At 35.1% G+C, this 26,202-nt stretch overlaps 1 protein-coding gene across 4 annotated transcripts in view; it reads right to left on the bottom strand.

Annotated features, from left to right (window-relative positions):
• PSPC1 (paraspeckle component 1) overlaps positions 1 to 26,202 on the bottom strand; it is a 55,939-nt gene that overhangs the window by 25,441 nt on the left and 4,296 nt on the right. For 2 of the 4 annotated variants that reach the window (XM_035326756.1, XM_035326751.1), the window contains exons 3-6: positions 25,125 to 25,220; positions 22,467 to 22,663; positions 17,258 to 17,342; positions 16,251 to 16,359 (exon numbers count right to left, since the gene is read on the bottom strand). In XM_035326756.1, the coding sequence (XP_035182647.1) occupies positions 16,251 to 16,359; positions 17,258 to 17,342; positions 22,467 to 22,663; positions 25,125 to 25,220 (487 nt within the window). Of the gene's footprint in view, positions 1 to 9,427; positions 9,797 to 14,085; positions 15,350 to 16,250; positions 16,360 to 17,257; positions 17,343 to 22,466; positions 22,664 to 25,124; positions 25,221 to 26,202 lie in introns of those variants that run through there. The other 2 variants (XM_035326766.1, XM_035326776.1) reach the window with 2 other exon arrangements.

Here is a 26,202-nt window from a genome sequence, read left to right as displayed (position 1 = left end):
GGAGTACCAAGCTAGAAAACTCTACTACTTGCTAAAATTTAACTAGTTTTCTTTGCAAAAAAGAAAAGCATGGGCAAGCTATAACATATACTTATACTAAGCTTCCTCCACACAATAAACCACTGTTTTTTCTTAGCTTGAAATTCTGAAGGTCTTCAGTTACCAGTGAAATAAAAAAAAAAAAGCAAGAAGGGTGGAATTGACACCCATATTTTGTTGTTACTCAAGTGTGACCTTTGTTACAAAACCCACAAAGTTATTACTTGCCAATTGTAGCTTTAACTTTGGTGTTGATTTACAACCATATAAAAATATTTCAGTGGTAGACTACAGATGAATGTTTCTATGAACATGACTTACGATCTCTGCTACCTGTCAACATGCCCACAATAAGTATTATTTCTGTTGTTTTATGTTCACAATTCACAGCATTTTTGTACATTTTCAGCATGGGGAAATTTTTACGTAGTTATCACAGAATTAGCATATTTAAGATAAATCTCCTATTAGAGAAAATACACTAACTGATAGAACTTATCAAGAATGTGATTAAATGTTTGACATACTAACTGTAAAAACATGTACTTAGGTAATTTACCGAAGCTTTTATTTGTAGGAATCCCCGTAACAGAAATACAGTCCTATCCCACACAAACTGTGGGATGTTAGGTTAAAAACCTAACAGCTTTTTAACATGTGAGTATGAACGAGTGCAGGTAAGCCTGGTCAGCTGTGCTCTGGTATTTGCCTAAACTACCAGAGAAAGAAATGCCAACAGGCGCTTTTGACAGATTAGCCAAACCACTACTGGCTGATATTGTTGAATGTTACAATGAGAACAGAGTTTTAGAACAGAGTTTTCTTTGTAGTGCTTCTTTTCCTCCCCACTTGTCTTGTTTAGTAGCAGCCTGCTTCAGCCCCTTCCCTGAAGCCAATCCCCAACCATCCATTACAGGGAGTTAAAATAGAGGAGCAAGAGAAAGGAGAGTTTATTTTTTACTAGAGAAATCCACAGGGAAGCAGTTAACCTCTGAAGTCAGCAGGTACCTGGGAAAACAACTTAAAATGGAAGAGAACAAGAAAAATGGGTGACATACAATTACGAGGGAGACAGTTCTACAACAGATGTGTAGTGAAGTATAGCAATCTTTAGGAAGAGTCTTTAAAACAATGAATAATACCTTATTTTCAAATTACAATTTTTTACAGTATCCTTCATAAACACTTTCAATAATCCTTTACCTTTTCTTTAACTCAAAAGAAAGTTTTCCAAGCCTGTTCCACCATTCTCATACTTCACAACTCACTAATGCAAACAAACCTCAAACGGGTCCCATTCATCTGAGTAATTGGCTTTTAGTACAAATGATGGCAACTAGAGCACCATACCTTCCAATTACTTCAGATGCAAGCATTAAAACTTTTCTTTTCTTGTTTCCAACTCCTTTTAACATTAAGTAGACCCACACAAAAATACTGAATACCTTTTTCAAATTACATAGACATTGTGCATTTAATATAGTATAAAATTTATTTTTTCTAGGTATTATAATTATAAGATTTTCTTGAGCACTTCATCATGTGCAATGTTCTTGCACCCCAATAACCACTGACAGCAGTAGTCAGAAGCATATAGAAAATTGCCAAGATGATTCTTCATTTTTTTTAAAAAGATATTAGTATAACCTTAAATGGACTCTATGAGAACACAAAACTAACAGTTTTGAAAAGACACCTATGATGAGATACAGGAGAATGTACCAGATATAATTCCTTTTCCACACTGAAAATAAAACCACAAGTAGTTATAAGTTTAATATAAAAATAATATATATAAATATATATATTATTTTTGTTAACTGATAAATTGTTACTTCTGTTTTTCTGGAAACATGACTTGCAATTGTGCCAGACCAAATAAATTATTTTTTTTTCCTCCAAATGAAGCAATACTCATGGTAACAAACTGTCAAAAATGTATGTCTGTATGGTTGAATATTAAAAAATAGCAAAAAGCAAGGCAAACAAATATTAAGAAGTGGCCAAACACTTCCAAATTCAGGTAGAAATATGCACTCACCTTTCAGCTAGGGGCTAAGGAACGGTAACCAAAATAACAGCAAGGCACAGCATCAAAACATCGCCTTATCAAAAAAGAACACTTAGCACATCAACTCAGGTTTGCACATTAAAATCAGTAACCTAATACACAGTTATCCAAGTTCTGACTGCACAGCAAAATACAATTCACACTAATATTGCTATCTGTTTTCACTGAAGTGGAAGATGAATTCAGCTCCCTAACAAACTTTGTATTTGACAAACCAGGTAAGACATTCCTGTACCTTAGTATAAATAATTCTCTTCTATAGTTTCTTCTTTAATTAATTTTTTTCTAGTTAAATTTTCATTACCAAAAACTATTTCCAAAGGCTTCACCAGCAAGTGCAAGTAATTTTGGCATAATCTTCCGTAACCCTTACACAAAATCATAATTTATGCAAAAACGTATTTTAAACACAAGTTATTTAAGTGATTAACACCACTGGATAGGCACTCAAAAAAAGAGCATGTGGAACACTGACTATATAATATTCACCCATTCCTCAGAATATTTTGCCATCTCCATCTAGTGATTCCAATGTTCAGCTCACTGGAAGTTATGTTGCCAGTAAGGAGTTAAATTAAGAAAAGCCTTCTCCCCCACCCACCCCTTTTCACCTTCCCTCTTAGGTTTATCCATCAGTTAACACCTATACATAAGATTCTGAAAGTTGCAGTATCACAAAATACTGGACTTTATTCTATCACATGAAAAATAACCATCTTATTTCAAAACGCAAGACTTTTGTGCATTCCTGAGCAACGTGGCCTAAATCCAGAGCTAGTCCTTCGTCTGAGATGGGAGCTGTACTGTGTGATTGCATGGATCGCCTCCAGCCTGAACAACTCAACATTTCTACGAACAGCTCCCACCCAGGAAATTGAAAACAAAAAATGAGCTCCCTTACATTACACAGAATTATACATGTAAATACATTAAACCAGATAACAAGAAAAGTAAATGTAGCTGCAAAGCATACAGTATTTGTGAAGCTACGTTGGAAAATACAACAACGGTGGTATTTTTAAATAGAGAATCTAATGAAAAGAAATCCATAGTTGTAAACAGGACTTAGTCTTTGTGAAAAACAAACAAACACTGCTAGATAGATGAGGTAGTTAAAGCCAATTTCTTCCTTGGCAATTCAAGTCATAAATAGAGTTAGGGGAGATGACTCATGAAGTTAAACTATTAAAGAACGTGTACTGCAAGAATCATTAAAAACAGTAATGTGCACTGCATGAAATAAATGCAAACATATGTATTCCTCTAAAGGTTACAAGTTGGAAAAATATTCCTAATGAAAGCAGAAATAAGTATTTGGCTGTTGAGCAAAAAATTACAATTTCCCTTATGGAAAAAAAAAAATATATGGTTAGTTCAGTGCATTTAAGTACTTCCATTATTTCAGCAATATTGTGAAGTGTTATAAGATAGGGGAAATTCTTTAAGAACTATAAACAGCAAAAGGATAGGAATCGGTCATTTAAACCAGCATTTTTACAATCTGATCAGTTCTCTATTAAGTATTCATGTAGAAAAAAAACTCCGTGCTCTACATCTTAGTTCTCTGTTTTTTCTTTTGGGAACAAACGAGAGGATTTCAACTTTGTGTGACCTTCGCTTGCTTCCCTTCTACGTCTCTTGCAGAACACTCAGCATCTGAGTACATCTCTCAGCATTTAAATCCCACAGAAACAACAAAAGCACTTAAAAGCAAGCTAAAAATATTTACTGCTTTTTAAGATGAAACTTTTCTTTAAAAAATGCATTCAAATGTATTTCAAACAACTTTTAAAATTACTTCCTAGTTAAATGACATATGCAATGAATGTTCTTGAGTTTATATTACTAAATATGCAGAACAGCTAACAGCATGATAGGAAAATCGCCAGTCTTAACATACCTTGTAACATATACTAGAACATTTTATATGGGATTAAAGTGGATAGGACAGTACTTTATCATGGAACTTCATTAACTATTTAACATATACATTAGCACTGTCTGATAAACTGAAGACAGAAATGGGGGGGGAAGTGTGCAAGCACACATGCCTCTACGGTTCAGATTCAGAAAAAAAATGTTTTAGAATAGAAACCTATACGTTCTTGTAAATTTACCTTTATTTTAACATCAATTATTTCTGATCTTTAAAAGAAGATGAAAGACAGTTTAAGGTCTCCCTTTGTCTAGGTAACAAGACCTTCTTTTGTTAGCTTCTACTCTCCAAAGCATGCAGTTTGTTTATTCTGGCCAGGACTTACAGTGTTAAATAGCATTGATCCTCCCAGTTTGCTTTGTTTTTTAAGACACCCCCCTACAGCTCAGATCAAAACTAAGTCTGAAGTCTACTTCCATTATCAATCTTTATGTGATATTTAAGGCAGATCTACACTGGAAGAGACTTTAATGGCACTAACATTACCTACATTATGACATTTAGGGGACAAATTACCCATTTTAATAGTCATATTTAATAATCCCCTGAAATAAACTACTATTTAATACAGAGGACACAGTCACTAGCTAATTTAAAGATTTAAGTCCACAGACCAACTGAAAAGTCCCTCACATCTGTAAGCACCGAGACTGAAAAAAAACAAATAGTAATACATTTTGCTAAGCACTATCATGTAAATCTCACTGTACATGTTAACACTCAAAGACTGTCACCTACAGCAACCTATAGCAAAGTTATTAATGCAATCTGCTAAGTGTTGAAAATATTCAAGAATGCAAAACCATTACATTCTATCAGATCTCAGACATTGCTACAAGGAATTTTAAGACTAGTTTCAACATGACTTGTAATATTTTTTTTTCCTCAGCCAAGGAAAATTGTTTTTCATACTTTCCATATACACCTGCTGTTTATAAGATGCAGCAGTAAATATGTTATTTATAATGCAGAAGAGACAATACTTTATCTACTATATGTTACTTACATTTCAGGTGTCCCTTTCTCATTCGATTCTTTTTAAATCCAAAATTTTCTAGTTAATCCCATCTCTAAGAGAGCAAACCTGTGATATCTTACAGAACATGAGTATATACTTATACAATCAAAAGTAAAATCCAAATAAATATATTACAAAACAAATACATATTTACATGAAAAACATGGATGAAAACACCACCATAAAAAGAGGAGAGACCCCCCCCCCCAACACCAAGAACTCCCCCAGCACTCCTGCTATTCATCAGCCTCCATACGGCACACTGGGTTTGTTCCAGACAGTTTTCAGCTACTACTTCACAATTATAGAAAGGAAAACTCAGAAAACTTGTAAAGAAATATTGATGCAAGAAGGGAACCTAAGAGCTAAAGTTGCTTCAGAAGTCAACTGAAAATGGATAACATCTTCAACTGAAACATGTCTGCAGTAAAGAGTCACTGTCAGTGAATTATTAGATAAATTACTGCCAGAAAGGTTTTTTAAGTTCAGGGGAGAAAGTTAAAAAACAGATTAGGAAAAAGAGAAAAATACTTGTGACTATTACAACAAAGGAGAAATTTTCTCATTCCTATGTCATGAGAAGCAGAAAATAACCACTGCCCTGAACGATGTGGAATAAGGCAAATGAAGCAGAAAAGAAAAATAAACTTCAAAGTAGAAAAATCTGAACAGTCATTTTTCCATCTCAGAGCAAGAAAAAGAATACTTAGCTTCTGAGTCAGAAAAAGTAGCATTTTTTTTTCTAAGACATTTATCGGAGATTATCATGAAGACAGCTGATAATTCAGTCACTGATTTGGATGCTGAGATATTCACCCATCTCCGATATTAAAAACTGGTCATCACTATTACAGAAGTTGTCTACAGTCCTATAGCTTTTTTTTTTTCATGTCTTTATCTAGTGATCTTACACACTAAACTTGATAACTGCAATCTTTTACCAAAAAAAGTTTCAATAATTTGAATAAAAGTACCAATAAACATACATTCATTAAAAAGCTTGTGGTTTTTTTTTCCTCAGGATATTTTATCATGTAAGATATTGCAACTTTGTTTTACACGAAACTCATACTTTCAGAAAGCTTTATTACAAGCCAAAATTTCACATGATAAACTGAACTTGTTACCAAAACCAGGAAATAGTCCAAAACTAGCAAAGACATACAATGGAAAATTCTGATTCTACAGCTTTGTTCCAAACTGAGATGTCTTATCTGCTTGTCTTGCAGTTACTTGCTGCTTCTCTGCATTTTAATACTGTATTTAAAACATTGCATTGATATATCATTATTTCCCAAATCCGCCCATATCCACTTCCATTTGTTATACAATAAAATACTGTCTAAACAGCATCACAAAATAAAAAGGCAAGTTGACTGTAGTTCCTCATTTTCTCACAACCTGTGGAAAGTGTTATTTGGCAACTAAAAAAATGTACAGATGGCAAAATCCGGCACCAAACAAGTTGCATATCAACAGGAATAGCTAGGAAGAAAATCTGAAGAATTTAATTACATGCTCTAATCAATCACCATTGCCTATCTATTCTGTTAGAGGAAAGCTTACCAAGTCCCTTCACTGTCTATGACTATACAGATGAAGTGCTGAAGGCATAACTGCAAAGAGATTTCATTTTAGATCTGTAAACTATTTGAGAACAAGCAGGAATAGATGTACTCTGCCATTGATCTAACAACTAACACTCACAAGGAAGGTAAAATTCTGCTTCTCCATATTTAAAGGTAAAAATCAAAAATACTTCCACAAAACAGAGGTGCTAACAGAAGGTAACCGCTTCAACAGGTTTGGAAATCCTTCCCCATCCCATGAAAAAAGGAAGACATCTATATATTACTCCTGATAGTAACTTCATTACAACACTGTCAATTGATTTGGTTACATGGGAACTAAGAGCCACTTTAGTTCCACTGAAGTGATATCTTAAAACACTTCATTTTTTTCTATTATTTTTTTGAATAGTAATGAAGTGAGAACATTAAATACATTTCAACAGCTCAACAATTTTTATTATTTTGGGCACTTAACTATTGACTTACCTTCTGAAAGCAATATCCACCAGTACCTCCCACTGTACAATTGTTACATGCAATCACTTCACATTCACAATATTTTAACAGTTTCAGAGCCATATTAGAGAATTCGATGGCGCAGCTTGTCTTTGGGTTACTTTTTTAGCTAAAGAAATTGCATGTGAGTAGGTAAATATCAAAACAGACTATGATACATCCATGGAAACATGAAAGACCCCTTACTTTTACAGAACCAGTTGCATTTCAGAAGTACTTCACAATTCACCCTGGCAGGTGTGGAGTTGAAGGGCTGTCTAACCAGTAACAAAGTCTGGGCTAACTGTACCATCACAAAGAAATCCCCAAACATTTAACCAAAAGTTGGGCGTTCTAAACCAATGCTATATTTTACTTTTCCCATATATCAAGTTTTCCTTGCACATGAAACAAAGGTAGCCAAATTATCAAAATGAACACTGGAATGTCTCAAAATGACAACTCTTCCTAATTTCAAGATGAATTATGAGATGCAGGCAAAGCTTGCTAAGAAGAAAAAATAACCTGCCAAGAGTATACTTGTATCATGAAGTATGTGTTTATGTAAAAACATAACTATTTTTTAATTTGAATGTGAAATACAACACTGGAGAATCACCTTAAAATACTTTAAAAGCAGTACTAATTATAGCCACAGATTTTTCTATCATTCTTTTCTGGACTTATGTATTAACATGTTTTTCCTCACCAAGTGATATTATATTCACTAACTAAATTGTGATTAGCATCTACAATTGGAGTTTGATTTATTCGGTAACTGATCTGAGTTACCAGGTGACTAGAATATGCAAACATTTGCAGAACAGAAAGGCAAGATTTTAAACCAAGACAAAAGTGTATTCTCATCACTAGAAAAAGATCCTGTAGGACAAACTTATAATAAAAATATGGACATCTTTCGTATGTATTATCAATGTCCCTTACATTCAGGATAGTTAAATATTGAAGATTTTATCACCAAAGTTCTGGCCAGTTCACATATACAGCACTTAAGGCATATTAAACATGAACAAAAAAGCATCAGTGAAACTTCCTGGCATCAAACCAGGCTCCATATCCCTCCAGAGCTCCCAGTGAGCTTTTTTTTTTTAATAACCTGGAAACCATTTATTGTGAAACTGGAGGAAGATGAGGTAGTCTAATCATCTGAATAGATAAAGTTCTGATTGAAGAAATCCATATACATGGTATCTGGCAATTCTAGTATTTTAATCAAAAGCTTAAGAAACTGTTCACTTGAGCAAATCAAAATGGATTATGAAAAAATATTACTTTCTAGTTAAAACCCCTAACTCAAGTCCATATACAGTAACTCTTGAGCTACAGAGTCTGCTTTCATCAAAAGATATTTAACAAAACCAACTGTTTTGTTTATATGTACTACACACCTGAAGTTCAAAATCATGTAAGAAATGATAGGAATCCCATCATAACGGAGACAAAAAAATGGCTGGTTCTTGCCTAAAGAACATACGAGTTCTCAAACTGATGTTTAATAATTCAGAACATAGGTGTGTTCATCACAGAAGAGACACAAACTAACTTGTCACACACGTAGCCATCAACAGAATGGCCTTCAGCACCACTAGAAAAGGCAGTGTGCTTCTTTTCACGGACAAAACACTGCTAATACAAATGTTCTTTCATCTTACTCTACACTAAAGCTAAGTTAGAGAGTTATTCATTACCTGCTGCAGGAAATTGTGTTTGGGAAAAATTTAAGGTTTATCATTTAAAGAAAATTTAATTGACGCCCTTTTAAAACCATGAAAAGTTAGTTTCCATTAACCAAGATGGTAACTGTCAATTGAAGATGTGCTTGTCTCATGTTTTCCAAAAAGCACCACTACTTAACAAAAAATGCTAACTCATCTAACATTATTACAACAGATCTCTGAAAATTAAAATGGAAGTTTAAGAAACACTTGATAGAAGACAGAAATATTACTTACATTCCATATTCCTCATGGAAGATTTAGTAATCCAAAACAAGCATTAGGTAATGAGGCAAGTCTACTCAATGCCTATACTATAGAAATGAGACTTGTCAAGGATTCATGAGAGAAACCTTACATGTTTTAAAACAAAAAAAAATGGCATTTAGCCTGATATCAAATATGGCATTTAGCCTTGATATCAAAAGACAGGAAACTTCACCTAGGAGAGCACTTTTCTAGGTCTCACTTTACTGCATTACCATTGCTACAGTCTTCTGCTCTGCCAGCTACTGAGGAAAACCTTAGAGGCAAAGCAGGTCAGAGGCTTTAGGCTCACACCAAGAAAGAAAAAAGCTACTCAGAAGGCACTGCATCTTGAGAGAAAAAAATCATCTCTTATACATGATCTCTCCTCACACTCAGCAAACAGATGCATTAATAGGTTTCCTCACATCTATTTCTACAGACTCACTTCTCACTCCTTGGATGTTTCATTCTTCCTTTAACACAGACCCTTTGCATAAATACAAACTTTTCTAAGCACAGGAACTTATTTTGGCTGCAAGTCTCAATGCCACAAAGTAGAATCTCAGGATTCACATAGGTGGATGAGTCCAAAATAGGTACTGAGTAGACAATTGATAGTTAATCTCTTCTTAGTCTGTATAAATACATGTACAAGCTCCGAGTTAAACTTAAATCCAGTAGCTGAGGAAAAGAAAATGAAAATGATTAAGGCAAATATTCATTTTAGTTGCTTCAAAATATGTACATTTATCAACAAACCAATTATGTTAATGCATGACTTCTTAAAAATATATATTTACCAAAGCCTCATTCTTATTTGTCAGAAAACTGAAGAACAATTCAGTATTTGGGGAACTTCATTAGGTAATTTTTTTAAACTTGTGAGCAGTGACAATTTTCAAAAACTACATTAAATACATGGACTATAGTCTTATTAAATTTGCTTTTTAAAAGATCTTTTTCATAGCCATCTGTAAAATCCATGACACAGGGAGAAACTAAGTAAACAAATGGAGTATTCTACAAACAAGTAAATGAGATACAACTGGAGTCCTTCCATTAATGAATCGTCAAAAAAAAAAAAGCATCTGCTCTAAGGCCTCATGAAAAACTAAGACTGATGACAATTTTGCTGTTGTATAAGAAATATCTTCAGAAAAATATCTTAAGTTTCTTGATCCATCAGTCTTACTGAAAGAAAATTTATAAACAAAAACAGAATCTATAAAACAGAGAAGTCCATATCAATTACTGCAGAAAAGAACAAAACTGGGAATGCTTACAAGGAATAGTACCGCAACAGCTGAATTCACACTGGAGATTTACGCACATTTGAGAGCACATTAAAGAGCAAAAATTAAGAATAGTCACTTGTTTTGTTTGCAAGTTCACTTGAAGTAATCATTAGTATGTTCTAAAGCAATTTGTGCAAGCACGGTAAGCAGATTGCTACCGACTAAAAGATCAAAACTTGAGTTTCCTAAAGATCCGTAACAGAACTTAACACAGGGAAAGGTTACCACATTACCCAAAATACTCATAGTTCACACATACTCAAATATAAAGTTACAAATGAAATGGAACACTGCAGTGATTTTTTTGCTCCATTGCTGAAAAACTACCTCAGTGATATCCTTCATACACATCAATCTAGAAAGTCAATTACGAACCATCCTAAAACAGTCATAAAATAAATACCAGTTAAAGCCAAAAAAATATCTTATTCCACAAACAGCTTTGGTATATGTACAAAAGCATATAGTATACTACATTAAGATGACTGAAGTTCTGCATTGATGTTTATGCAGTGTCTTTTCATAATAAAAGCAGATATTAGTTAGTTTTCATACCAACATTGTAATTAAAGGCTGAAAATAATTTACCTTTTTTTTTTTTTTCCCCAGAGTCTGTGTGAATTGTAATTCCTACCTAAGGCAACAAAATACATATCTAAAACACTGAGGGCCAGAAGAAATGCAAAATCGAGTTATCTATCTACGGATAACTATCATTGCAAGCCTGGAAAAATAAAAAAATAAGTGTTACTGCCAAAGCCAAGACCACCCACAAAAACACACACTGTATTTTTATAAACTGCTTGCTGAGTGGCCTATGCTGCTTTGTGCACAGAAGAAACTTGATCACTGATGTAAAATCACTACCAAGAAAGCAAGAACAATTTGTCAGCTTTTTTCCTTAGCTCTAATTATTTGCCTTTCTCCAAGCTAGTTTTACCCTATAATACTTTAAGGTGTCAAATGAACTGCTTGCTTTTTCCACAAGTATGTATGCTGGATTACAAAAGAGGTAATTCAGCTCTCCCAAACAAACTTTATAAAAGATTTTTTATAAGGCAGTTTAATTTTATAGCAGTTTGTTGAGAAACAGATTACAATCACATAACCTGAAAAAAATTCACCACCTTCAGTTTCACAAAGTACACTAGGTTGTCAAGATAAAAAATTATTAGTGGGGAACAGATCAAGTTTGAAAAGATGTGTCGAAATTTTTATTAGTGGATTTATTATTGGAAGTCTGCCTTAGTTTTGTTTTGAACAAAGAAAGAATTCTGCATGCAGTGAGAATTCAGACTTCCTATATAATTGGGACTTCAGAGCATACTGGAATCAGAAGATGAAAGAAATGCAGTTCAATTCACTAAGGAGTCCTGAAGAGCAAAAACTTATTGCTGTGTTATGGAAGACTACGGAAATCTAATTGATACTCTTCTCCTCAAGGAAGTCTACTACTTGTATGAGGCATCCCTAAGATATATCACTGTAGGCTCAAAATAGTTGAGAAAATAAAAAAAAAAAAAGGAAGCCTCATTTATAAACTCCTGCAAAAGGAGGACAAAATTCTTAGACTAAATACATTAAATGCATCAAACTGCACCAATCAGGTTTCTTTCATGGCTGAAGCTACAAACTTGAATGCTGTTTTAAGATGTGCTTTTTATCCCTATGCCCTCCATGACCTTGCAGCTTTTGTTTCAAGCAGTTTTTTGTTCTTGTTTCTCCACTACAGTTTCTGTTGTTGAAGCAACCTTCACTGCTTTACCGTCTGTCACTTTATGCTTGTACTTGCAACATATCTGAGCAGTGAAGCTTCTAAGAAAATAAAAGGAAAGCAAACCAATCTTCTAGAGTTAATTTTCAAAGTCTAGATGATTAAAAAAATAATTATGCATATATAAGGTCTTACACAAAAGAACAGTAAGCTTTGAGAAGTTAAAACTGATGACCCTGCAATAAACAGTTCCTTACCTACACAAGTTACACTTGAAAAGTGGCAAGTTACCTTGCGGGGGTGGGAACAGAGGAAAGCAGAAAAAAATCTCAACACTCTCTAAACCATCAGTAAGGAGAGCTGTAAGCTGTCAGGCACCATTGTAGCTACTGTTTCATCACATAAAATACCCACCTTTACAATATGTTGCAGCATTACCAGGAAAATAGATATGAGCTCGGTAAAATCTCTAAGACTATGACTTCTACATACTTTGGTCTCTTTTGCAAAGACTTGAAAACTATTTTAATACACTAAAACAAATCATTCTCTTTTCACTCTAAGTCAGTGACATCAATTAAAAATTATTCCTGGTACTGGAATTATTTAGTGAAAAGGCCCTGATTCAGAATTAACAACAGTATCTACATAGGCCATTCATGATTTGCTTACCATTGCACTGTTTTAATATATTAACAGCATTTATAAGTACTGTTTTAATTTAAAATGTATTTCTGCTGCTGAAAAATATTGTTTCCAATCACCATCACCAAGCTCCTCTTTTAGCAAGAAACATGTACCCAAAATAAAATTTGACAGAATAGTATAGGAAAAGTTTCCTGATAAAGCTATCATGGAATTAGAATGGATATCGAGAGAGCTTTAGCAGCAGATTTCAACTAACAAAACTTCTTAGAAAGCAGGGTGGAAAACCTTAAACTATATGGAAGAGTTTTTAAGTATCTTATCTACTAGTGATCACACAATAGCTTGATAAATTGCCTGGGCATCACTAGGCTGCTCACTATACAGCAATAGGGTATTTTTAAATATACAACGTCATGATAAGGAATGCTTTAGCAACAGAAAACACTCTTAAAGAAAACTTTTCTAAACCAACTAACTGGCTTAGTTGACCACAAGACATTTTTCAAAAGAGATAATACTGAAAATAAAAGTTTAACAAGTTAGAAAAAAAGGTACAGAAGAAACTTTAAACAGGAAAGCCTAATACAGCAGCCTTACATGACAAGTTCCAATTCTGGTTGCCATTGCACTTACCATTTGTCCTCCTTTCATACTGAACAGTAAAAAGGGATAGGATATAAGTGAAGGAAGCTTACTTTTCAAAGCTTTTAAGAGACAAAAACAAGCATTAGAAAGTTATCATTTCTTTCTAAATACATGGTTGGCAGAAGATTCTAATATGTTATGTAAGTTATGCCAAAAGAATTTGAGACCCAGTACGGTAAAAACCAGCATCGTAAAATGCAGTTCTAAGAAAGAAGCAATTTTTAAAATCTTAAAACAGAGAATAACTTTTTCATTGTATGCACAATAGTAATATGGGACTAGGAGAAACTATCAGATGGAGTCTATTTACAGTAAAGAAAGTAAGAATATGTCAAAAACCTCAGCTGTACTAGAAATTCTACTAAATCAAAAAAAAAGTATAATTGTCCAATCTCCAGAAATTGTTTAAAACTTATCTGCTCCAAAACGCAAAGGCTTTTTCGAACTCCCATTCACACATTACAACTTAAGTATGGTTGTCTAGGCACATGTTAGAATGAATGCTTGTAGAATGATAGGCCATCCATATCAGAAATAATTGTTAAAGTAAAAATATATCACTTCTGATTTTAACTCCTCCTCTTAACGTTTAAAGGACACTCCAAGTAAAACAGACCAGAATATTAAAATTCCTCAAAACTAGAAAAAACATTGTTTAAATTATTGTATATGCCACTTCCAATTTGCATGACATTAAAAATGAAACAGCTAACTATATTTTTTTATACTTTTACCACTTTTGGTAAGCTTGTCACTGCAGAGCTACATCTATGCATTCATGCAGTGTATTAATTCCAGACGAAGAATTTCAATAATCGACTCTGTGGGAGAGCTACATACAGTCTTCCAAAGCTTTCTTCCACCTTTACTTTTCCCCTCAAAAATTTCATTGAATAAAAGTCACAAAAATCATGCATAGTGATTGAAGTGCTTTCCATCTGAACCATTCCTCTTCCCTTCTTACACTACATTTTTGCCATGTCTAGCACAAAACTTCAACAGTTTCTATTCACGCAGACTTAGGAATTTAAAAATGCAGATGAGCAGGAGGATGGCCAACCTGTGGCAAGCAATTCAAGCACAGAGACTATGTAACCTTATCTCAGAGAGCTGCAAGAAGCACACCAGCGGAGCAGTTGCTGTGGCCAATGTTATCTGGTTCTCCCAGCACCTTAAGCTGCAGGGTTTAGGCCACTATCTCCTGACAGCAATGGAATCTTAGGGAGCTAAGGCCATCTCATCCCTGTGGGATGGCACCCCAGCTTCCTCTTCCTGCAGCTGTCTGCAGTGAGCAACATGGAACTCCTGGCTCAGGCATAGGATGATTTTGACACAGTTTATATGGTCAGAAAGCTGTACTACCCCAAAAGATGTTATATTAGAATATTAACATGATATGAAGTCTCATACTTGGCACTGCAGATGTCGGAATCAAAGTATCATTTGTAAATTACATCAGATGATCGTTACATGCTATTTCACAAAATAGGACTTAGAGTTTAATAATAGGTTGGAACGCACTAAAGGACCTAAGTATTGAATTCTTGATCTTCATCATCCCAAAGAAATTGCACGCTTGAAAGCAGTTTTCTTTTTTTACAATGTGAGCACACACGAAAATAGAAGATCAGCTATTTTCTGCTGCAAGTTTCTCAAACACAATCAGTAAAATCAACTGGTAAGTTAGTAATATCACAAAGAAACAGTTTTGCTTCCCCACTACCTTTATTGAAAACCTTAAGAAAATAAGTCCTGCAGAAAACAGGAAATCTAACTTCTCTTAGAATACCTCAGAACATATTAAATATAGTCTTCTCAGTCCTACAGGAAGTGTTATTGTACAGGAAGTAGAACAACTAGCTCTTCCACAAATCCCCAAATCAGAAAGTAGCTGAGAAACCAGCACTTTTTGTTTTATGCATCAAGTTGTACCTGTAAAGGGGAGGGAAATTTCCCCTGTGACTATTATTATAGTAGTATAAAAAAAGTATTATGTGGATCACTTATTCGTTGCTTCCTAAGAATAGTTTTAGCAGTAAAAGGTATCCTTCCTACAGGAAACTAAAGCATTCATAATACAGGTTGTGCTTATTTAACTGATTTGGATGATAGAAAAGAAATCATACCCTTGCCCCAAATACATCATCCTGAATATTTAAAAGCTGACTCCTTTCATATTTTGCTAGTCCTTCAGGATGAATCTTCAAAGGCAGAACAGACCTAAATTACTAATATAAGTAATATAGAAATTATAGCAAAGGACATTTTTTCTCCTCCTCAAACAATCTCTTGGTCTCCTTTAGTAAAGATCTTCAGATTTTCATCTTCGATCTTACAGTAGGGCCAAAGGGGAGAGGGATTTCAGGCTCCGTATGAAGTTAACATTGCCCAATTTGTTTCTGAAGTGTATTATACGTAATTTATTAAGCATAAAATAAGCAATTCAAACAAGCTTAACAGTTGGAACAGCTTTCAAATTTAAAACCTTCAGTCCAAATAGGGCACCTCCTCATGGAAGCATTAGGTATTCCCATGACCTCCAACTTAAATTCAGTGATTTGCCTAGAAAAATTAGTTTCCTGAATAAAAAAGGGAAATGATTATCTGAATACCTTCACTTAACTGAAATGTTGCATCACCAGATTGTAGGAAAAATGCAGTGCCATCATACAAGAAAGTAACTACATCACTAAATTTGTACCATTCCACCCATGAGAATGATGGAATAGCGAAGGAAAAACTGTAAATAAGAAGGCAGTCAATAAGATAGACTGTATATAAAAAAAAATACAGTATTTTCAAACTTTACTTTAGTCAGGTAGAATTTACTTACATTGTCCATGAAATTTGGCTTAAATCCTCCCTCCTGCTGTCGTCTCAATTCCTCCTGTTCTCTCTGCCGTAGCATCTCCTCTTCACGTCGTCGATGTTCTTCCTCATGTCTAGAATATTTTTCAAAAACTATGTCAGCTTAGACTCGTTACCTGTTCACTCAGTGTCAGGAGCTAACATCAAGCACAAACAAAACTAGTCATTATTTACTTTTTTATTCAGTGTAAGGAACTAATCTAGTCCACCTGATAGGCTTATTATTTAAGTATTTTTGTTTAACTGGTATACGGGTATTCACAATACCAGTATATTCTATACCCATTCTTCCAGCTACAGCTTACCTCTTCTAACTAGTAAGCAGGTTAAAACACTTCCCCACCACCCCCCAAACAAGTCACTACAAATTAAATTATTTCAATACTGCTGAAAGCCATATTTTTAACTCTGCAAAGTGTTTTGTTCTTTTCTCTCATCTATATTTCTGATATTTAATATAAAAGAAGTGCATAAGTAGAAATCCAAATACACAGGCTCAATTAATATATTTTCTTAAATTTTATAAGTTTCCAAATTTTATGAATTTGCAACACTTCTATTCAACATGCATATGAATGCCCCTAGATCTTAGAAGCATATTCTACTACACAGCTATATTTCTTTCATCAGATGTTTCAAGTAAATCATGATATGAAACAAACATTTATGTGAAGACATTTCTAGTTAGAAAGCTTGGATATTTACAACAGAACTAGCAGAGCTGAAATAAAATGAAAAGTCCTAGAAATTATTGCAATCATTCTTTTATATTAGCATAAATTACCACTTTTCTGTGCTAGAACATTAACAGACACATACCACATTATGCTTTTAAAATGCTTTTAAACAGCAGAAATGTTTGTATTTGGTATTAGAAGTTCTACACAGTTCAGTATCTAAATTCATGCAGGCTGACAACAGCTGTGTCCTTTAAATTAGGGCCACAACTTCACACAGTACAAGACAGAATACCTCAATTGTATCTGCTTGCGTTTTTGAAGTTCTTGATTCCGAAGTTCTTCCAAACGCCTCAATTCTTCTTGGCGTCTCATGAGATCTAACAGGATTAAAAATGTAATAATGATGAAAGCTCTTAATCTACCATATGGAAACTCAAAAAATGCTACTGCCATCAGATTATCATTGTTGTATTCAATTTTAAAACAAAATAAATTTCTCGGTGCATTTAACTAGCTCCTTCCCATAAAACTAAGTTTGGCATACAAAAAAACACACCAGACCCAAGTCTCATGGAGTCATGGAAAGGTAGAGGACTGGAAATGCTTCCAAAGCAGATTATGGAAACAGAAATTTGAAGCCCTCAAACAAAGAAAACAGTAAGAAAAAGAATGAATCACTTGATGTCCTGGTTTTACATCTTTGGCAAGGCATGAATTTTCTCTCAATGCTGTGCACTGCTGAAGTCACTCTAGCCAGAAAACAAATACAGTACACACTCTCCATTATCCGTTGCAGACAACTGCATGGCACATTAAAAAAGAAAAAAAAAGGTGAAACATACGTCAGGTGCATGGGATCTGAGACTCTATAAAGATTAATCACGTGACTGTGCTTATACTACCTTACAAATGCCTTATCTTTAACACCACTGGAGAGAATAGCTGTATGGTCTAAAAAGCAGGCCCCAGCTAAAGGTAATTGCTTTAGCTGTGTTTGCTTCTTACCAGTCCCATTACTGATTTCTCCCTGGAAATTCACACACTCTTCAATGAATATTAACTCCACCACTCATTACAATAAAAACAGTTGTTTGCTTTTTCTATCTTCATACAACATTGGCCACATCTTATTTACGGACACCATAAGGAAAATTCCACCCTACCACCTATTATATGCTTTTAACGCTTTAGTTCAAATACTCCACATACTTTCTACGTGTGTCTGCCCTATATTAAATATATTTATTAGCTATGCAAATCCCTTTCAAACTTGCAGCAACATATATCACAACTTAATATTTCACACCAGTACATTTTAGCAAAATACTATATATTTGTTTTAACAAAGAAGATTGCCAGATTTTTACTCGGTAATACCCTTATTGGCAATAGAAGTCCTTTCTCTCATGCAAATTTTGCAGGCTTGCTTTTCTCCCATTTCTTCTGCAAAATCAACAGAGAATGAAGATTCACTCATTTCACAAAGCCTGAGGACTGCAACTTCTCAACAGTACATGCCACAGCAGACTTGGCCAATGTTATACTCAAGCAGTGCCACAAACTTTTTTTTAAATAACCTTCAGATTATTTCTGAATACAACTCAACTTTTTTTAGTTAATTTTTAGATTGTTTCAGGATTTAACTCCGATCAAGAATCCATCTGTCCTGCATTCAACATTGCCCACCGTGGAAAAAAAATTATTTCCTTGCAAGTTGTCTTTGCTTTCTTTCCTTTTTATGTAGCTTTTTTTTTTTTACATGAATACACTGAAATAGGATTTTTTTGCCTTCTATCACTAATTGCTATGAATTTATTATTTCATTCCCTTTACTTTAAGTTGTATAGTCCTAGTTTTCCCAGTCTCTAATTTTTTTTTCAAGGCATAATTATGATTATTGCCCTCCCCAAAATTGTTTGTACTTTAAAGCTCAGCAGAACAATTGGATTCAATACCATTTGTCAACAGCAGAATCATGGCACAAAGCTTTACTAGCCAAATGAAAATCCAGATCTGGATGTTCAGGCCGTGCATAGAGCCGCTCATATTAGAAGATCTGCAATGCTGATAATTCTGAACTGACATATGTTGGGGACGGGCCCTTTCCCTGAACAGAAATAAACCTGCATTAAAGCAGATAACTGTGACAGAAGAGCCAGAACGCATGACTATTAGCTTCAGTACCTTCTTGTGCTACAAAGAAAGAAAAAAGCAAGGCTGTCTACTTCCTGCAGAGCATAGGACTGAAGGTGAAAGCGTACTTTCACCTCAGGAATTAATCCTGCAAGCAAGAATAACAAATCCAAACAGATTAGATTGTTTTAGCTAATTTTTCAGATTCTAAAAATTGAAAGCAAATGTCTAATTTCCATATAGCCAACAAAGAATGAAATCTCATTACATTTAGTCAAGATTTCCATTATTTTGATAAACTACTTAACCACCATTGTAGTATTTACAAAAGTCTGAAGCATACCAGCAGTATGTAGATCAGAAACATCATGCCAATTTACTTACACATGGAAACACGTACTCTGCTTTACAAACCACTTCTGACTCAGTCTGTCAAAACATGACACTTAAAAGTGAAAAATTATACATATCAAAAGAATGAAGTCTCCCTCTCCAGGGTTAATACCACACCATGAAAACCCAAGTATTTAAGGCAATACATTCTAGTGCAAGTCCTAATAGCTCTGATAAAGCAATTTTTATAAAACTTTTTTCCCTTTGTTTGCAGGAGCGTGGACTTGAGTAAACTCATCCTTCTCATCCTTTTAGCTCCTGAGAATTACTATACTGCAACTTTACGTTTCATATTTCAGAATAACTATTTCAACATGCTTTGAAATCAATACAAAAACATTAATTCCAGGGTTTGATGCCTCAAGTCTCACTGTATCTTTCTTAAAATGCCTGTGATGCAAAACTCATTGCTAATAAATATTCTTGGTACGGTCTGAACCACCTACTCCCAGAGACAGTTCAGACCAGCAAGTTTTAGAAGCAGCTAATGTAAAAATACCGGAAAAACTAGCTGATTTTCATATACCCTGAAGCTGGTAAGAGAAAAAGAAATGGAAGTAATATTTACTAACCGCTAGAGCTTGGCAAGTCATATACCTGCACATCAATAAGCAAAATAGCTAAGTATCTTAGCAAAATTCCAAGTTGCTTAGTATGAAGCAGAATCACTCTGCTAATCAAGGAGGATGTAAAAAACCTCTTCCCACAGTAAAAAAAAAAAAAAAAAAAAAATCCTCACTGGAATATCAGCACCAAAACCATTTGTCTTCTAGTGGCTCTTTAGCAGGAAGAGTAATTCTTTTCCTTTTCCATATAAAAGTGGATCTTAATAGCTATTCAAATAATTAAAACTTTTTTTCCTTCATTGTCTCTAAAGAAACCCTAGTATCCATGAAACATACCAAACCTTTTTCTCCCGATTTTTATCATTAAGACCTATATTAATAACAAGCCACTGTCTTATCTCAGTTTAGAACATGATTCAGGCGTAATTTAAGAAAGATATCCCTAACCTTGCCCTCAAATACAGACAGCAGGTAGATAAATTCTGAAAATAAGTTATGAGTAACAATTCTAGAACTGGAATTAGCACTGCCAACTAACAATTAGTGAAGCCAATGATAAACATATCTAAACTAAATCTCAGCACTGAATCATCTTTACCAGCATCAAATAGTCACACACAGAATTAAAAAAATGTATCTAATTAATGCAGGCTTGGTTAAAAAAGAACGGGGGCTTAGTGGTATACTGTGTATTACTTCCATTGTTATATCACATTAATATTCCTCATTTAGGATATGACAATTTCAGGTGCTATGACAACTATTTGGCATTTCAGAACTGGTTTTGTTTTTGTTATGCTCTGTATTTCAGTTCAAGTTCTTATGTAAACATGCATTTTCATTAAATACTAGCACACTGGTTTAAAAAAAAAAAACAGGCTAGGTGAACTTTTTCCTAATGACAATTTCCATTTGCAGCAGAACTTGAATCGTGGAATACTAAATAAGAAAACACAATATGCTTCTTTAAACTCTTTTTCAGTTAAGATAATGTTTTAAAATTGATTTTAAGAGACTATGAATTTATATTCAATGTAACCAGGCAAACAAGGAATGTAGGTGGCTTTAATGCCACCGATCTAGTGAATATCCTTATCCACCTCATGCAGGTATTTTCAGTGTCATTCAAGTCAGCAGAAAAAAGTAAGTTAAACCATTCTCATGGAGAGATGCTGCACTATCAACAAAAAAACCTTAAGAGTAAAGCTGTAAGTAAAACCAAATAATTGCAACAGAAAGTTTGCATGAGTTACCTGGGTTTAAATTTTGAAATGTTACTACTTAGAATCTCAAGAACTTCAAATACTTTTAAAGTGACAAAGCCTATTCAGACTTTCAAGGTAGCCATTGAACTGTCGTGACATAAGGCTAAGGCTAAGAATCTTTTTAGGTAGCCATGATCTCTCTTCATTTAAAGTTTTACTTTTTAACAAGTTAAAATACTTCAGCATTGCATTTGTGCAAAGAACCTTGAGAAACTGCTTTCAAAATCTAACGTCTTTGCAAAATCAAAAATCAGGACTCAGAAGTCTTGTAATGGGAGTCACATACAGTGAACTAAAATCAAATGGTGTTCAATAGGCCTCAGCTGGAAAGGAACGCAGAAGTAGTAATTGCATGTCTACAGCATTTTGGGAAGAAAGAGTTTTGGGTAGAAGACTAACAAGCAGAAAGTACCAGGTACTTGCCCTACTATTGCCCTCTCTGTCCAAGAACCACAAGCTCCACCCAACTCCATTCTCAAAGTAGGGCTTCAAAACAATTGCTGAAGGGCTTTCTTTCCTGCAAGACCAGGGAGAGAACATGCCCACACAATTACAGAAGAGGGACACATGATTTCAGGATTTCAAGAATGATTGCAAGAATGGTTGCAAATAACATGTCACTTATTTAGTTGTTACCTATAAGATCACCTACGAGGTCATACGCACACACTTCTCACTTGGGTTTCAAAAGAAAAAAACAAAATTAGCTTTTGGAACATTTGAAATTGTATCAGAGGTGCACAGAACTGTCCAAATAAATAGGAGTTACCATTTGAATTCTTTCCTGCACAGGGCCCACAGACAGTGCTTAGTCCTCGCTTGTACCATAAGCAACACCAAAACCAGAAAATAATTTTACTGATGAATGTGAAGTTACCAGTCATTCTCTTTACACAAGCTACTTACATAAGACAAACTTAAGTGAAGACAGAGACCTAGGCAATGTTCCTTTTCAGTTTCTTAATCCATCACTGCCAATCACCAAGAAGCATATGTAAGGGGAAAAACTACTTCCTTTTTCTCAGTTCAATGCATTTCATTGAAGTGTCTAGCAAAAATCTCTGCATTTACCATATAGCTACAGAAAGAAAATCTGATGAAAAAAAATAACAAATTTAATACTAATAGATTATCTGGTTTTTACCTTGCCTCATCAGCATTAGCTGATGCTCATGTCTAGCTGCTTCCATTTCTGCCTCTAGTTTCTCTTTGGCTTCTCTAATGTTCCTGTCAACCTGTTCACGCTGTTGCTTTTCCATCTCATCAAGAGCCTTCCAACGTGAAGCATACTCAAACTCAAATGTTCCAGGTTGAGCAAAACGCGGAGGCTGTTCTCTTTCCCTAATAAAAATTTTGCAGTTAAAATGTACAGAAGGACACATTTCAATCAACAGCTGTAACAGCCACGGAATTTCTGAACAATCACTTCAAGTGTAGACCTGACATTAAATCAGATTATTATGATGTAAACCAGTTTGACAATGCTCAATTCAGCCGTTAAGGTAATATAAGTAACCTGAGCAGAGAAATTGTCCAAATAAAACTCTGTTCAATTTATTTAATTTTAAGGTAAAAAAAAATGTATTTATAATGGTACAAAATATTAAGCCGTGACACTAGATTAACTGTTCAGCTTCCTAAAGTGGTCAATTCACACAAGCAATTAAGTGCATACAAAAGCTTACTGAACATCTTAGAATATCAGTAGCAATGTTTAATAAATGAGCCAACATTTTATCTCACATTCTAGCAGTGAACACTGTAACACTGCTATATTTTAAGTGTTACTCTGCAGATTTACCTGCTTACCAGAGTAAGTGTTTCAGTTTTGAGCAACATGGTTTCTAAATGGTAATCAAATCTCAAAATCAACAATTATTCTTTAATGAGATTATATAACTCTTCTTTCACCTTGTGCTCAAGACTTTCTTTTATGCTCAAAATTTTGTCTGAACCACAGAAGCTGCCAAGATTTAAATCCCACTGACTTTACAAACAGTTAAGAGGATAATCAGAGGTCAGAGAATAATGTCCATGGGTGTACAAAACTCTACAGAATCACATCACACCCCAAATCACAGAATCAGAGTTGTCTGGAAGGGACCTTAAAGACCGCCTAGTCCCAACCCCTCTGCCATGGGTAGGGATGTCACCCAGGTTGCCCAGGCCCCATCCAACCAGGCCTTAAACAATTCCAAGGATGGGGCATCCACAGCTTCTCTGGACAGAGTCCACAAGACAACGTACACTGACTAGCTCCAACTGGTTTCAGTGGAGACCAAGAAACCATCAACTTTAATAAAACCATAGAATGTTAAACTAACTATTCAAGTCTCAATTTTACTACAATTAGGAAAACTTAGAAAAGTCCTATTCAATCCTAAATGTTACATTGTTTTGTGTCAAAGAACAGTTCAGCTGGAAGAGACCTACAAGGACTGCAGAGTCCAACTGCCCAACAGGTGCACACTACACTGGGTGACAAACTGCCTGAATGGTAGAGCTCAAAGGGTTGTAGTGAATGGGGCTGTATCTGGCTGGTGTCACTAGTGGTGTTCCCCAGGGCTCAGTTCCAGAGCCAGTTCTGTTCAACATTTTTATCAATGATCTGGATGCAGGAGTGGAATGCATCCTCAGCATGTTTGCTGCTGACACTAAACAGGCAGGTGCTGCTGCCACTATTTAGGGAATGTAGGACCTTGCAGAGGGATCCTGGCTTGTATCAGGAATAGCGTAGCCAGCAAGAGCAGGGAGGTGCTTGTCCCCCTGTACTCAGCTCTGGCGAGGCTGCACCTCGAGTGCTGTGTTCAGCTTTGGGTCCCTCACTACAAGAAGGACATCGAGGCCCTGGAGCGTGTCCAGAGAAGGGCTACGAAGCTGGCGAAGGGCATGGAACACAAGTCCAGGTGAGGGAGCTGGGGTTGTTTGGTCTGGAGGAGGCTCAGGGCAGACCTTATTGCTTTCTACAGCTACCTGAAAGGAAGGTGTGGAAAGCTGGGGGTTGGCCTCTTCTCACAGAGAACTAGTGACAGCATAGCCAGACGGTCAAAAGAGGTGATTCTCCTGCTATATCACGCATTGGTGTGGCCCCACATTGAACACTGTGTGTAATTTTGGGCCCCACAACATTAAAAGGACATTAAGGTACTTGAAAGCATACAGAGGAGGGCAACAAAGCTGGTAAGAGGGCAGGAAGGGATGTCCTGTGAGGGGAGGCTGAGGACACTTGGGTTGTCCAGTCTGAAGAAGAGAAGGCAAAAGGTAGCCTCACTGCTCTTTGGAGCTCCCTGAGCAGGGAAGCGCGGAGGGAGATGCCAGTCTCTGCTCCCTGAGAATCAATGGCAGAACACACAGGAACAGCACGAGGCTGCGTCATCAGAGGTTCAGACTGGGCATTAGGAAAAATTTCTGCACCGTGAGGGTGGTCAGACACTGGAACAGGTGTCATAGAGAGATGGTTAATGCTCCATGTCTGTCAGCATTCAAGAGGCATTTGGCCAACACCCTCAATGATCTGCTTTAACTTTTGGTTAGCCCTGAACAGGTCAGGTGGTTGGAACGTGATGATCCTTGCAGCTCGCTTCCAACTGAACTATTCTAATTCTGAATACAAAATGACTTGGCACCTTTTTGTGGGAAGAAGTTAATTGACCTAACATATGGTTTTGCTCTTGGCTGTATAAAATAAGCATACAAAATATTGCTTCCAATTACACAAACTTGAAATAAAAAATAGTGTGTATTTACTAAGCTAACAAAGTAACTTCAATCATTTTTTAAAATAAAGTTAAACACAACTTACTTGTGATATTGTTGTGTTTTTTGCATTAGCTTCTCTGGAAGCCCATCTTCATCATCAAATTGCTCCATTGGTTCTACCACAACAGGTCGAGGTGTTCTGGAAGAGAATTTCAGTTGAATAATTGAAACCATAAACTGTTTAAGATCTTCTTTTCGCATTTTGAAGATTCTCTCTAGAAAAATAACATGTTATCTTGAAGGCCTAAGTTTTGCAAATCCTTCTTAAATAATAATTTTTAACATCAAGATTTGTTGGAATTTTATCTTTGAAAGCGATTACTGGTTCTACACCTAAAACTAGCTATTCTACCTATAAAATACAATTTATATTATCTAGTTCTGTTGATTGTGAAGTATAGGAATATTTAAAGATTTTTTTTTTTAATCTCAAAAATATTTTCATCAGAAAGGCAACATGGTGACCATGATTATGTTTGGAAAGGACCAAACCCAAATCAGAGTACTCAACCTATTCATACTTCCACAGAATATAAAGACTTACTTTTGAAAGTTACTCTGCAATTAAAAAACCTTGGTAATTTGGCATTATTTTTCCAATGATAATTAGAAAATGACTTCTGCATAAATTATTTAAAGCTCATTCTTTCAATTCTCAGTATCATCGTAAGTCATCAGAAGCAAGTGTTAGCTAATGCAAGGATAACAGAATAAAATCCTGAACTGTATAGAAAAAAAACCTCTGTACCAGTTTTGGAAACACCCAAACAAGACCTTAAAATTGTAACAAAAGAGCGACAAAGCTACTATTTTCAGAAAGCCAGCTCTTAACATTTTGTTTCACACTTTCATGTATGGATCTTTTCATGGAGAAAAAAATAATGTATTTTAACAACATGGACAGCTGGAAAATAAACCTTTGGGTATTGAGGCAAATAAAAAATACTCTGTAATCACAGGGTACAACTTAGCAACTATTTTTCCTAAAATTATCTGCGTGACAATTGCTGGCTGTTCTAGTATTTAAATGCAAATGATCTGTGGAGGTAACAAGATGATGATTTAAAAGAACATTTTTAAATCTCTAAATTCATGTTTCAAATGCCCCGTTTTGATGCATT

Source organism: Oxyura jamaicensis, chromosome 1 (genome assembly GCF_011077185.1).
Source record: "Oxyura jamaicensis isolate SHBP4307 breed ruddy duck chromosome 1, BPBGC_Ojam_1.0, whole genome shotgun sequence".
Classification (NCBI taxonomy): Eukaryota; Metazoa; Chordata; class Aves; order Anseriformes; family Anatidae; genus Oxyura; species Oxyura jamaicensis.
Note: the sequence above shows the minus strand (reverse complement) of the source record. Positions and strands in the feature narration are given on the sequence as shown.